General features: G+C 40.1%; 1 protein-coding gene across 2 annotated transcripts; it reads right to left on the bottom strand.

Moving 5' to 3' along the window:
- Positions 1-4,084: 4,084 nt before the first annotated feature.
- park7 (parkinson protein 7) lies at positions 4,085-12,533 on the bottom strand. Of its 2 annotated transcripts, none has more exons than XM_056438283.1 (6): positions 12,224-12,533; positions 11,628-11,729; positions 11,298-11,357; positions 6,843-6,912; positions 5,291-5,377; positions 4,085-4,605 (listed from the first exon to the last, which is right to left on the bottom strand). In XM_056438283.1, exons 1-6 carry the CDS (start codon positions 12,311-12,313, stop codon positions 4,445-4,447), a joined length of 570 nt encoding a protein of 189 aa, XP_056294258.1. In that variant the 5' UTR covers positions 12,314-12,533; the 3' UTR covers positions 4,085-4,444. The 2 variants fall into 2 exon arrangements, with proteins under 2 accessions (XP_056294258.1, XP_056294259.1); XM_056438284.1 differs by lacking the exon at positions 12,224-12,533 and adding an exon at positions 12,018-12,217.
- Positions 12,534-13,890: the final 1,357 nt, after the last annotated feature.

Genomic DNA, 13,890 nt, shown 5'->3' with positions numbered 1-13,890 from the left:
AGCTCACCCACATTTTAATATCTACGCTGACAGAAACCATCACAGAGCCACAGCGAGAGATGCAACCCAAGCCGTAAAAACAAATACTGTCAACTTTGCCTCTATTCTATTTTGCCATCATCCTTCAGGTGTCAGGGGATAAAGAGAAGCTATTCCAATCCTAGAACGTGTAAAATGGTCGGCTATGTTCCTAATACTTTCTACTCAGTGAAAAAAAATATCAGTTAAAAAAACAAACACTAAACATTTGAATTGCAGATTACATTTCTTAGTGTAGGTGTCCACTAGGGCTGCACCCCTGTTTTTCTGTAATGAATGAATCCAACGCAATTTTTTTAATCCGATTTATACATCACAATTTATGTATGGGTTATTCTAAAGATTTGAGACAACCATTAATAAACAAAACAGAAGAAACTTGCAAATGACACTTCACATGCAGTTGGTTTTACTTGGTTTTATATTGAGTCGACTCTGAGGTCCTCTGGGTATTGCCGAGCTGAAGGCCATTGGGCTTTTAGTACTACAGTTTCACTGGGATTACCAGAGAACACGCCAAGCGGCAGGCATTAAGTAAACTAAATTACAGGCTCTGAGGAATTAGTCAGTAACATCTGGTAAAACATAAAAAGCTACAAATCCGGCTCAGCATCCGACTGGTACATGTCGGCGTATAGATGCAGTATTGACTGTTTGTCAAGACAGACAACAGAAGAGGGGATCACGCCATGCTACTGATACAGCTTTGGACTAAAATACAGTCAGATAATCAAAAAGAAATTGAAGGGAGAAGCATTAACTAGTCTCACATCTCATTCCTGGAGGAAAGTAGAAATAAAAATGTATCTATATAGTTATATTTTAAGCAGTGCTATGCAAAAGACCCACTAGACAACAGAAATACAATACAAGAAGGAAATAGAATATGTTGCCTTAACCTTAAAAATAAGATGTTGTTTTGATCCCAAGAGGATCTTTTTTTTCCCCGAAAATGCAATGTGTGAATGATTACCAACTATCCCAGGCCTGTGGGAACCTTTGCAAACAGTTGATGCTGCACAACTAGCAGGTCACCATGGCATTGGGCAGCATCTGCACTTGCTTGTGTATTAGCTCATCTGTAATAACATACGGAGATGTAAAGCATGCAACCTTGTCCTCACATAAAGCCCAAGGCAACATATCAAAGTAAAATGTTTCCATTTCAGTTGTATAATGATGGTGTGATTAATAATAGTAATGCAATAATTATTTATGAAACATTTTTTATTCAAAAAGAATCTCAGAGTGCTACAGAGCCAGTAGGTAGATACAAATAAAATATAATAGAAAATATAATAGCTGGCAGTGATTTAACACAAAGTTAAAAACACCTTCCTGAATAAAAAGGTTGTTAGGCCAGTCTTAAGAGTCCAGTGTCTGTGTTGCCCTCACGTGGTCAGAGACTATTCCATAAGCAAAAGGCCCGGTCGCCCATGTTGGGAACTTTTTGTGGATCTTGCGGAGCATTTATGAGTGAGTAGTAGGACTTTGTAGTCAATCCGGAATGAGACAGGGAGCCAGTGGACTGAGTGGAGAATGGGTGTTATGGACTCATATTTCCAGACTCTCATTAGGATCCTGGCAGCGCCGTTTTGAATGTATTGCAGTTTCTGCATGTTCTTGCCAGTGATCCCAGTGAAGAGGGAATTACAGTAGTCCAGTCTAGAGCAAATTATGTTTAATTATGCTAATGTACACAATGATACATGTGAATATGTTGAAAGAGTTAATCATGCAAACTTTAAAGCCCAATTTGGCATAAAAAGTCAATTTATTTCCAAAGTCCAGCATTGAAATCACTGACCTTTAGTGGTCGCACAATGCACCATCCCCGAGAGCTATACATCAGATTCCACATTGAGTGAAGTGTCAGAGATCAACAAATATATCCATTCATTGCTGATGACACAAAGAAATATTGATGTTTGATGAAATCCTAATTACTTGCAAATTGTCTATCACCTTTTTTTAATTTATTTGCCAAAGCAGAGCATTATTTCTTCGTTGTCTGCAGGCCAATGCAAGTGGGGATCTAATCAGGAGATGTAAAATGCAGCTCTCTAATTGCATCATTAGCTAAACCAATGACTCAGTCACAGTGACTTCAGCCTCCCCGCCACCACCCCCACCCCACACTCTGCCCCATCCAGAAATAGGGAGTCAAGCCTGAAGCTCTTTACTATACAGCTGCTCAAGCAGAATAATTCTAACATGTAATGTACAACAGCGCAAAATGTTAGCGTTCCAGAAATATCAGACTGAAAAATATAGTATTAATGAGACTGTGCTTTAAAATGTCATCAAGACACTATTTAACCTATGGTCATGTAATGAAACCATAGGTTAAATAGTGTCTTAATGGTGTCTTTCAGTGAATGGCATCGATTGGATCTTATTTAAATTAAACATGTAGGCCACAATGTAGTGATCCCGCCTCTAAATGTTGAAGATTGTCAAAGGGCAAACAAGAACACCTTTTCAAAGAGGTACCATCATACACAGATCCACACGCATGAATTAAGGTTTGGATTTGGATGTGATGCAATTTTAACAGTTATGTTAAAAAAAAAAGCTCTCTCGATGCACTACAATGGGAAGAGAGCCTCAGTCTTTTTTTGGATCACTTATTGCCAAAAAAGCCACTCGACTTGCCCTCTCATTTGGAGGACCCCTGACTTGCTGCAGTTCTACATGCATTGCGAGAATGACTCAAAGAGGTGGTTTCCCAGCAACTGAAAACGCTGTGTATCAGAAAAGAACGTGCACTGCGTTTCCTGCCTCTGTGCATGAAGTGAAGAGATGACGGTAACAATTACTTCCTATCTTACATTCTCAAACGCAAATGAGGGCATGATCTTCATAGGCTTCCTGTAAGTATAGATCTCAATGATGACGCATAACGCATTGCCTAGTTTAATGAGAAACACGACGGTCCACGTTTTATGAGGATACGTGCTTCACATAATGATAGCTATATTTACGTGACCTTAACTTCGAGATTCTGACATTTTCAAGTGTAAAGAAGGAGAAAAAATATGTCAATGTATGCAGACAAAACATGCTTTCTATCTCTAGTATTTAGTTAGTTGCACATGTTTTACTGAGCCTCGTCTCTTCGTCACAGTGATGGCAGGAATCAACCTGTCCTCTGCCGCACCGTGAGCCTCGGTGGGTGCCTGCAGCAGTCCGACTGCGGCTGCTGAGGACAGAGAGCTTCTGGTTCCGACGTCTCCGTGTCGGGTCACATCCCTGAACGTTAAGATACGGCTCTTCTTCCGATTACACGTGTGTAAACCAACTTAGTCCTGCACGCGCCTTTACATTGTGAACGTGCGAGGTCCCTGAACGTTACATCAATGTAACGTTATGCTGATGTCCTTACAGCATGGAATGCGGCGAACTTGGTTGCTCACCACTCAGCACACTTTGCAAGCTAATCGCGGCTCACGAAAACATATTCATTATCACAAACACACGCTCTTATAATGATGAACATCTGTCTGTGCTGCGGCAACGTTAAATTGCCATGTCCATCTCGACACCGTTAACTGGTTACCGTGATTAATGTTGCGTTAACTGCTCAGCCAACGAACATTTTAAGAAATTAACGTCGTCAAACCCATTTCGGAAAAAAACCCATAATTGTTAATAGAAGTGTAGCTCACCCACACGCCACTTAGTCACCGGAGAAAGAGCAAACCTTCTTACCTTGTGCCGAAATCCTTCTCTTCCCTTTTTGACAGTGTAAAGACCCTCTGGATTTTGTTGCTCTGACACAAGTACCACGCGCTGCATCACAGCCCCGCCCAGCTGGCTGCAGGCGAGCTGTCATTGGTCAATTAGAATACAACTGCAGCCAGACTGAGGCTTCTTATTGGCCAGACCCACATGCCAATCTATTCGGATTCTTCTTCCCGCGTTCTCGGAGGCGCTCACAATACATTAACATGATGCCGCCTATATTTATGTGTCAACCACTGCAAATGTGTAAAATAAGTCACAGTGAGCTCAAGTATTAAAATAACGTAGAGTAGGACAAAAAGAGTTTAAGCAAATTCATGTTTTAATGTCAAGTGAAACAATTCACCCTGGCAAACAAATTGGCAATTTGTGGGACAAGTACAATGCAACAAAAATCAATAAATCCCATATAGAAAGCCTTTGAATCAAAACTGTATTTCTTAGTAAAACAAAAAAGAAGTCTATCATTGGCAACCTAAAAAGACAAAGGAAGACAATAACATGTCAGAACAGAAACATCCTTGTGCCCCCCTAGGGAGAAGGATTCAACACTAGTGACTTTGAGTCTTAGTGCCAGCGAGATTGGATTAGCTGTCTCAGTAGTGCAAAACGTCTACAGCGGGCAGTGGTGCTTGCAGGATGTTAGAGAACACGGCGACAGTCAATCTTTCATAACAAGAGGAGCCTTGACTTGAGCTGCCACCTCCGCCCCCATAAGTTCCTCTACAATCGTTAGGGCAAACTCAAAACTGGTTCCTGGCCCACGGCTGGTGATGTAATGTCCATCCTTCTGTACTCGGGCCTCTGAATATTTATAGTGATCTAAAAAAAGACAAAGCAATACCGTTAGGATAATCACAATATGAGAGCTTTAAGGTAAAGAATGAAAGTCACACTTCAGACATCACATTGTAATTCAAGCACTTGTATATAGATCATCTATTATCAGTTTTTTTAAAAACACATTTCTAGTATATTCTGCCAAATTCTTGCACCTGCTGGCATCCGAGTGTGTGCTATCTACACTACTGCATAGTGACATGACTTTTATTAGGCCAGAAAAAGCTAGTACAGCACCATCTGGTGCCCTTTAGAAATAATTAAATCTCCTCCTATTCCGAGTTGGAGCTGCAGATGTTATTTACTTGCTGTACTCTTCAGTAATATTGCTAGCCTTTTTACCAGCCGCAACAACGACCATGGTATTGTTTTCAACCAGAATTTCTGGACACACCTATGCCTGGAGACACCTATTACCACAAACAATGTTTTGAGTTTCTGTTCGTCGATGGTCAAAGTGTGTGACTGCAATATATAGTCGCAACCGTCACGAAACTCCCAAAGGAGTGTAGTTGAGATAAAAGTAGTAGTTTAGCCTGGTCCGAGCAAGTGTGTGTGTGCGGGAGGGGGGGGGGCTAAAGGGACATTGCAGTCGCGGCTGGTGTGATCTCTCCAAAACATGGTCTCTAGTGTTTGCGAGTGTTTTTCTGTTTGTTTGTTTTTTTACCTCCAGCCATCATCTTGTCCTTCATGGCAGGATGTGTAGTGACTGTGCTGCCGTACCCGATGCCATGTGCCAGCAGAGCAATGGGACCTGCAGAAGGGCAAAGCATTTATTGGCTTCCTGTGATAAAGTGACACTTTCTGCTTGTGTGGCTCCAGTTTATACAGTTTAAAAGTCACGGGTAAAGTACTATATCCTCAAAATCACTTCCATCAAGCGAAACACTTAATCAGATTTTAATACTGCATTTACCAGTAGGAACTGCACTTAGTCCACAACAGTATTACCTAAAGGTGTCCTCAGCTGTGCCATTGTTTCCAAGAATATAATATACAGTTTCAGTCTCTCTCCAGCAAACTAAAGAGAGAAAAAAGGAGCGGCTGAAGACATTTACTGCTGCTGCATTAACGTTGGCAACGTGCGACCACTGCAGTGAGCTCATCCAAAAATTGTTAATGAGTAGAAAGTTATTGATTATGCACCTTGGCTGCCATCCCATGCAGTCTAAGGATAACACCCTTCCCCTGAAAGAACAGAAGACTGCCAGCCAAAGCCGGGCTACTCCTGTTACAGCCGTCCCCACCCAGAGGACACCAGACTGGGAGAGAGAGACCTTCTGAGAGTCAGACAGCGAGGCAGATGTGGACTGAAAGGTGATGATGACCAACTCTCTATTAGTGTCCATGTATATGTAAATATTAGCTCAAAAAGAAAACTATACAATGAAAGACTCATCCTGATCGTTTTTGTTTTACACTCATTGTTCTGCTCCCCAATCAAGTGGGTTTTTTTTAACTGATTTTTTTCTTCACGTGGAGATCCTAATTTCCATTATAGGGCAAAAATAACTGGCTTCTTGTTAACTGGTTCCCTTCCTGGCAGGTTCATTAAACTGTATATTCCGGTGAGGATTTCAATAATTTTCTAGGACATCCTTCAATCCACTTTGCCGCATTGGTCCCCGTCCCTATTCAAAATGTCCTTCCAATGTCCTTCCTCTGCATATGGAGGCTGTCAAATAAAATGTCAGTGCTTGTGGGTTCACTCAGGGACATTCATTAATCAAACCCTCACTCTTCCATTCCCAATGCCAAAAGGGGTCATTCCTTAACTATATATTTTTTCTAAATGTTGTTAAGATATATGATGAACTATTTCAAGGGCATATCTAGTTACTAAAATACGAGAAATCCACAACCATGAGCATGTAAAAACTGCACATTTTTCTTCAATTCTATTTGCGAGCAAATCCTAATCCACTTTACTGGCACAATATTAGCTTGATACATTTAAAACCACAGTATCAAACATTTAGTGTTGTTTCAAGATAAAAATATGTCTCATGATAGCATAGTGCATTGTTAAATAATGTATGTCATTGGATTTGTCAAACTGGTTTGATATGGAAAATGACTGCGAGTAGATTTATTGATCCGTGACTGAAAGCATCCAAATAAACTGCATTGCGTCAGTTGAGTAATTTACATTTATTTGTTCAAAGCAACAACAAGATGGGCCTGTATATTCATGACTTGGTTGTTTTCACAAACAGTACCTGCACAGATGGCTGCAATCAAACCCTTCCTGCCATCTTGTTCCTTCAGCACCTCCTTCACAGCAGGAGCCTGCAGGAGAGAGAGTGAGCAGTCATCCCGGGAGCACCGAGGCAGAGATAAAAAGAGAATACGGCAGCATTGTCTTTTACTCTCAAGTCTGAAGCTCCAAAGGAGTTCATTTTTAACGGATGCACGTACGACCAATGATGGAAAACAAAACATTCACGCCCCATTAAAAGACATTTTCTAAGTTCTTCTTCAGCAGTTCATTTCTCAAACCACATACGTAGTCAACCTCCATCTGGTGAAACCACATCGATTTACGAAAGAGAAAATCACTGAAACTGTAAATTATGATCAGCTTTTGACATTTTGGCATCTAAGAAAACTAAAAAGAAATCACAGATTAAGAAAATTCAGAGGGAGTGTCGTGGATCTGAGCGATTGGGGAGGAAAAGCATATTTACAAAACAAAGAACTTCCTATACAATCCATGTGTGTATAAAATAAAGCAGACTTATTCCTCTAAGATTATCAATGAAATTGGAGAATAGAAAAACATTTTATTCTTAAATTATTGATCCATCCATCCCAGCTTTGTAACCAACGATGCCATGCCTCCTCGTCAAAATGTAAGGAGTTTGCGTCATTATGTAAAAATAAGATTTTTGAATATTATTTGCACATTCGGTCGATTATCAAAACAAATTTGACCGTTAGAGCTTCTCTGGGAAAACTGAATTCTGGTGAAATTAGTGAAGGGGGGAATACGTCAAATCAGTGGCTGTCAGGGTGGCCCCTTCAGTCAGCCTCCTAGGTCGTCCCATGCATTGGCACCAGATGTCCTCTTATATCCATGATGCAATGCTTAATTCCCAGACCTGCGTTGGCTTGGCATGCGATTGATTGGACGCAGCGCGCTTAAATTCATAAAATTAAAAAATTTATTTATTTATCGCCATAGCCATTATTTTATTTATTTTTCATTATCTCTAGGACTCTTTCAGAAATCATTAAATATTGTGAATTCGAATATTGTGATAAAGTTCTTTATTAAAAATTTTGTTAACAGAAAAAATAAACGCACATTTCCTCCCATATTAATTCACCGACAACCCTTTCTTTTATTATATTGATTTATATTATAGCTTAAGCTTAAAAAAAACTATAATATATCTAATTAATATTAATAGAAAAAAAATACTAGTAGGGTATTAAACAAATCACTTGAAAATCTCTTAAAATTACTCGAAACACCTGGAAACATGTTTCTGATTTTCTATTTTTTTTTTTTTTTTTTTTTTTTTTTTTTATGTTAATTTTTAATAAATTTTTATTAAGAATAAAAGCTCTAAAAAAGCCGTAGAGAAATTAAAATGTAAACCTAATATATACAGATACCTTTTTATTTTTCTTTTTTATAATAAAAGAAAAAAAAAAAATATTAATATTTCTAATTTCTAATTTATCTTTTATCTATATGTCATTTCTCTCGCTCTTTCTTCTCGTCTGCTCAATGCACTGCAAAATGCGCAAAAAAAAAAAAAAGAAACTTCATCACTTCACTGTTTGTCGCATTGTAGCAGGGCATACCTTTTTAAAAAGCAGATTTCAAGTAAGTTTCTCTCCAAATCGCCATCCTTGTGGGTTGAAAAAACAGTTTGTAGTGAAAAACAGCTTTAATTCCTTTATCAAATTCTCAGTTCTGAGGTTTTTGCATCTATCTGCATTTAGGACCCGCCTCTCAATCCTGGTAACTCATCAAAAGACCTGCAGCACTCCCCTGCGCACTCTCCCCCTTGGCTGCAGGGCCTCGTTTCGAAGGAAGGCGAAGGCCAACTCTAAAGTTGATGATTGATTGACACAACATCATTCCCATTCTTCACTTGAAGCTCGTAATGTTGATTCTGAAGGCCTAAGAAGGATTTTGGCAGCCTAAACACACACTGAATATGATTGGATGGCTGATAAAGATCTAACATAAAGACCAGCCTCAGGAAATCTCAACCTGGCGCTGGCAAAGCGCAGCGCAGGCAGAGGAGAAATGAAATTAAGAATAACTAACTCTTACTCTGGGGAATAAATAATTACATTGAAATATATTTAGAAAAAAATATATATTCTGATGATGTTTAGGCCAGCAGAGAAGGCCTTGCTGGCCCTGACGGCCCGCCACTGCGTAAAATCATCATGCAGTTAAAGTCTTCCACTGGCTCCTAGTTTGCAATTCACACTATTTTCTTTTAGGAGGTTTTGGACAGTTTTACTTGTGATGAATCAGATATTGTTAATTGCTCTCTGGACATCGACATCTTTCCAGATGCACTCAAAACAAGCTTCTACTTCAAAAACAATATTCTTTATTTTTCTATTTTGATCAATTTTAGACCCATTTCCAACCTGCCATTGTTAGGCAAGACATTGTGAAAGGCAGTATTTAAACCGTTAGATGCAGTTAGTCCGCTTTCAGAGTGCCGAGACGGCGCTTGTAAAAGTAAGAAACGATCTAAGACTGAGGCCACATCAAAAAAAGTTCTCCATTCTTTCACTTCTTGATCTCAGCATTGTATTTGATGCAGTCAATCAGGAGATACTTCTCATCCAACTGGACAATTGTGCTCTCAGAAACTAATGAGACAAGCAACTGCTGTTGATAGTTGAAGACTTTTCAAAATAGCTCAAAGTTTGTTATTACAATGTTGATTTGAGGTAATTACACCTTTTTCTTACTGTATTTATTATGCAATGATTTTGCATTTCTCACACTTATTTTTATATTGTAAAAATGTTTTTTTAGCATTAACAACTTTTTATTATCCATCGGGTCCATAGGGTCGCTGGAGCCGATCCCAGCTGACATTGGGCGAAGGCAGGGTACACCTGGACAGGTCAGCAGTCCATCCAGGGCATATATAGAGACAGACAACCATTCATGCTCACATTCACACCTATGGGCAATTTAGAGGTCAATTAACCTGAGCTGCATGTCTTTGGACTGTGGGAGGAAGCCAGAGAGCCCAGAGGGAACCCACGCTGCCACGGGGAGAACACGCAAACTCCACACAGAAGGACCACCCAGACCAGGAATTGAACCCACGGTCCTCTTGCTGTGAGGCGACAGTGCTAGCCACTACACCACGTGCATTACCAACTTGTTTTATAAAAAAGGTGCTATATAAATAAAGCATAATATTATTGTGGCCTGTGCAGGTGCAATTAAAATAAGGAAATGTAAAACTCATCTTAACTTGAGTGAGGTAACAATACATAAATGTGCTTATAAATCAGTAAGGCCCTCAAGTTAAAGTTAAAGGCCCTCAACGCACATTTTCTCAATCAACTTCATACTATTATAAATGACAGAAAATTAATACAAGATTTCCTACGAAAGTCAGAACAGTTAGTTATTCACATAAACGATTTCCGCATTCCCATTGTTCTTACTTCACATGTACCAATCAGGATTTAGCCCAATTGGAATGAGAATCTGAACAAAGTTGGTGGGTTGTTGCTGTCTCTCAGACCTTCACTCCATTTGACCATACAACTACGCAGGTTCTGTACCAAACTTGTTAAGTACTGAACCACTGTTCTCGGTTTAGCTCATTTAAGAAGTATGTGTGCAGAACAGGGTTGACCTAAAATGCATAACGTTTACTCTGTTGAAGCCTCTGTTTATTTCCTGAACCATGTAAAACCCCAGATACAAAATATAACTTGGAGAGTCACACTAAATAGGTCTTTAACAAATCTGGCAACCACATGAAGTAAAGTGACGGCCACCGGACAGGAGGAGGAAGAGTGCGACATCTGAATGTTGTCATTGTTATTAATAGCCCCTTCGAGGCAAAGTCGCACATGCGCAAATGCAGGCGATAGAACACCGCATACCGAGGTGAAATATTCATGCTGAAAGTTCTCCAAAGTTGAACTCAAATGAATGCAAACATGCGATTTGTTTCACATGCGTTTTCAACCCTTTGCTCGCAGAGAGAGAACGTTGGCAAATGCCGGGCCCTTCTACTCCAGCTAATTTAAGTTTAAATTAGAGATTGTTTTCCAACACTTTAACTTTGTTTGCTTCTTTTTTTTTAGTCCCAACCATCATAGATTATTGTTTTATGGAAAAATGTTTACAATTTGAAACCACATTTTCTGGTAAATATAGGTAATTGCTGTTAATTGCTGTCACTTAATTTTCACAATATTATTAATTGTAGGAATTCTTTTTTATCACATGAGATTGACATTGGCATGATTTTGTGTTATTTCTTGCAAGACAGGATATAATGAGAGATACAGTTTGAGAATCACTGGGTTACTACATTGTCCTGTTTCCAAGCAGGGTTGACCCTGGCTTTTGGAAAATAGCCCTATGTGATTGTTCTAGTAGATCAAAACTTAAAAAGACAATACAAAGTAATTTACAGGCTTGTGATTGGAGTGTTTCTCACCTCTGCCAGATTCTGGGCCCCTGGCATTCCTCCTGGCAGAAGCACCACATCGTACGGGCCCTGAGAAACACACCAAGATAGATTAAGAGAAACTGAAAGGTCTGTAGGTCGGTAGGTTTTCACAAATAAGAAATGTGTCTTGCTGTTTCCTGAAAGTAAATAAAACAAAGCATTTAATAGCGAAACATTTTTTGCAAAACATTGTCCGAGAAATAAGTTTCATTCAACATGGTTTGATTAATGGAATACTAATTAACTGAAAATCCATACATTACAAAATATTGCTTCCGTTTGACTATTTCTTGACATAATTGTACACGTAAGACCAACCTGGGCCATGGCCTCTTCCAGACTGGCATCAGGACAAATCACGACGTTTCTGCTGCACTGGACTGGCTCTTTGCCCGTCAGCCCTGCAATCGTCACTGCAATCTACCGTTTTGGGGAAATATTTTTTGTAAACACATTAGCATAAACGCAGCATCCTATTTGTATGCAAGGATTTGGAGACTTTTATTTTGAAGGGCTATCAAAAGGCTATCTTTGACCAACGTCTTTGACATTTAACGCGCTATCTTTCTGCAATCACTTTACAAGGTTATGAAGGCATCGACAGGGAACCAGATCACGTATTATACATCAATACAGTAAAACTATTCCAACACCAAAACTGTGAACGGGGCCAAGTAACGTCAATATCAAAATGACATTATTAAAAACCTTATGTTTCATCACTGCAACGTGACGCTGCATGTTCAGTCATTATCACGGTGACGGCATGTCTCAGTGAGGCCGTGGGGTTGTGCACCGACTGAAAAGGTAGCTAACGACACGTCAATGTGAAACTAATGCAAGGTGGCTAAACTCTGCTGAGCCATAGCTTTATGAGCTCGGTAGCTAGGTATGAGCTAGCAGACGTCACAGACCCCAGCTCTCCGCATGATGTCCACAGGGATGACCGTTTCCATCTCCTCCGCACCATTAGACAGGATCACGAGCGCCCTTTTGCCCGTCATGGTCAGCTAGTAGGCTAGTTAGCTTGTAGTTATGCTACTGAAAGGGTCGAAGACGCTAACTTCCAGAGCGCAACTTCCAGCAGCAGCAGCTGGTATAGAGCGCATTCACGTGACGTCAGCATCTCAATCGCGCCATCTTGGGGTCCACTTATTAAATGTCAGAAGAAGTTGACCTGGCTATCGTGTCCGCTGTTTGATTATGCGAGAGCCCAGCAACCTCATGTCCTTCTGCATTACCAAAGAAAGATTTCAGCGGTTGGAATTGAATATTCGGAACGCTTTTTTACCTGATTTTACTCGCTCAACACTTTGTGGTTAATTCGCTAGTTACCCTTAGTTACCAGCACATAGCCGGTCACATTCCTGTAAAACAGTTTTCATTTCCGCTATCGACCATGGGACATTAACAACTATTTCTGCGTTATACTTGTTGTAGAAATACCACAAAGCTGCCAACTTTTCAAAAAACCTTGGAGTGAGATTTTGTCGGGGGTGACCAAAATGTTGCCGCACACGCAGCCACACACCTTGCTGGCTCAAATATCAGGAAATTTGAATTAATGTGGCGTTGTACCCATGTTGTCCCCTGCATTCTGGCCTGGCAAAGGTATTTTACGAGGCATCTTTGCTACCTTAAAGAATTAAAATGTTTTTTAATAACTCTACTCTCATTTACAAAAACATGCCTAATTCTATTGCACAAATGTTCTGCCTTTATGTTAAATTCTTTATAATACATCTTGCTTGTTCAAAGTACTGTTTGGAACATTTTTGAGAGGGTCCTTTTCCTAGGCCTGCAAATAAAGATAAATGCTATGTAGGCAGCCTTAATAAACAATGCTCTGATGTGTTGAGCTTGCAGTATACCAAGAGGTTAACACGATGCTCTCCTGCTGCTTGTTATGACAGCTGAGTTTACATCACCACACAAAATCACACGCACAAACACAACACATTATTTCAAGATTTAAAGTTTAAGAGAGTGAGAACTTAATTGAACCGCATGTCATTAACAGGGCTCTTAAGTTTTGAAGACAGGCAAGAGTGACATATCTATCCAGGATGCTTTATTTTCATTGGTTGCTGGATTAAATCTTACCCAGATACAACAGATACGTTTTTTTCTGATTGGCTATTGTGTAGCCCATTTCTTCTTTTTGATTGGCTGATAAGTGGCTCCTCGCAGCAGAACTCCAGGGGAGCGCTTGATTCCTCCACGGTGAGGGCAGCGCGGCCAGCTCATGTTTGCGTGCTGCGGCACATTAAAACATTAAATAGCCGAGAGTTTTTTCAGCGTGAGAAATACGATGTGTGGCGGGAGTGCGTGACGTAAGACCGAAATGCGTGAGTCTCACGCTCAATGCGTGACACTTGAGAGCCCTGCATTCACACACCGTAGTCTCTGCTCGTTATGTCTGTTTGAAAATCTTCTGTTGCTGACTTCGGGACTCTTTGGGGTAAACAGGATGTCTATTCAGCGAATAGGTTTATAGATGCGCTCCTTAGCGCCATCTATCGTCGCGGAGTTTGAAAAGAAACCAACGCGCCTCGGCCCAAAATCAGAATTTCTTTTGCCG

Source organism: Pseudoliparis swirei, chromosome 18 (assembly GCF_029220125.1).
Source record: "Pseudoliparis swirei isolate HS2019 ecotype Mariana Trench chromosome 18, NWPU_hadal_v1, whole genome shotgun sequence".
In the NCBI taxonomy this organism is placed as follows: Eukaryota; Metazoa; Chordata; class Actinopteri; order Perciformes; family Liparidae; genus Pseudoliparis; species Pseudoliparis swirei.
Note: the sequence above shows the minus strand (reverse complement) of the source record. Positions and strands in the feature narration are given on the sequence as shown.

What these genes read in the sequence shown, in the direction of transcription:
- park7 (XM_056438283.1), bottom strand. Translation starts at nt 12,313, where the DNA reads ATGACGGGCAAAAGGGCGCTCGTGATCCTGTCTAATGGTGCGGAGGAG. An exon ending in ACATCATGCGGAGAGCTGGG is followed by an intron (nt 11,730 to 12,223) that starts GTCTGTGACGTC and finishes CCAAAACGGTAG; the next exon opens with ATTGCAGTGACGATTGCAGG. An exon ending in GATTGCAGCCATCTGTGCAG is followed by an intron (nt 5,378 to 6,842) that starts GTACTGTTTGTG and finishes GCCCTTCTGCAG; the next exon opens with GTCCCATTGCTCTGCTGGCA.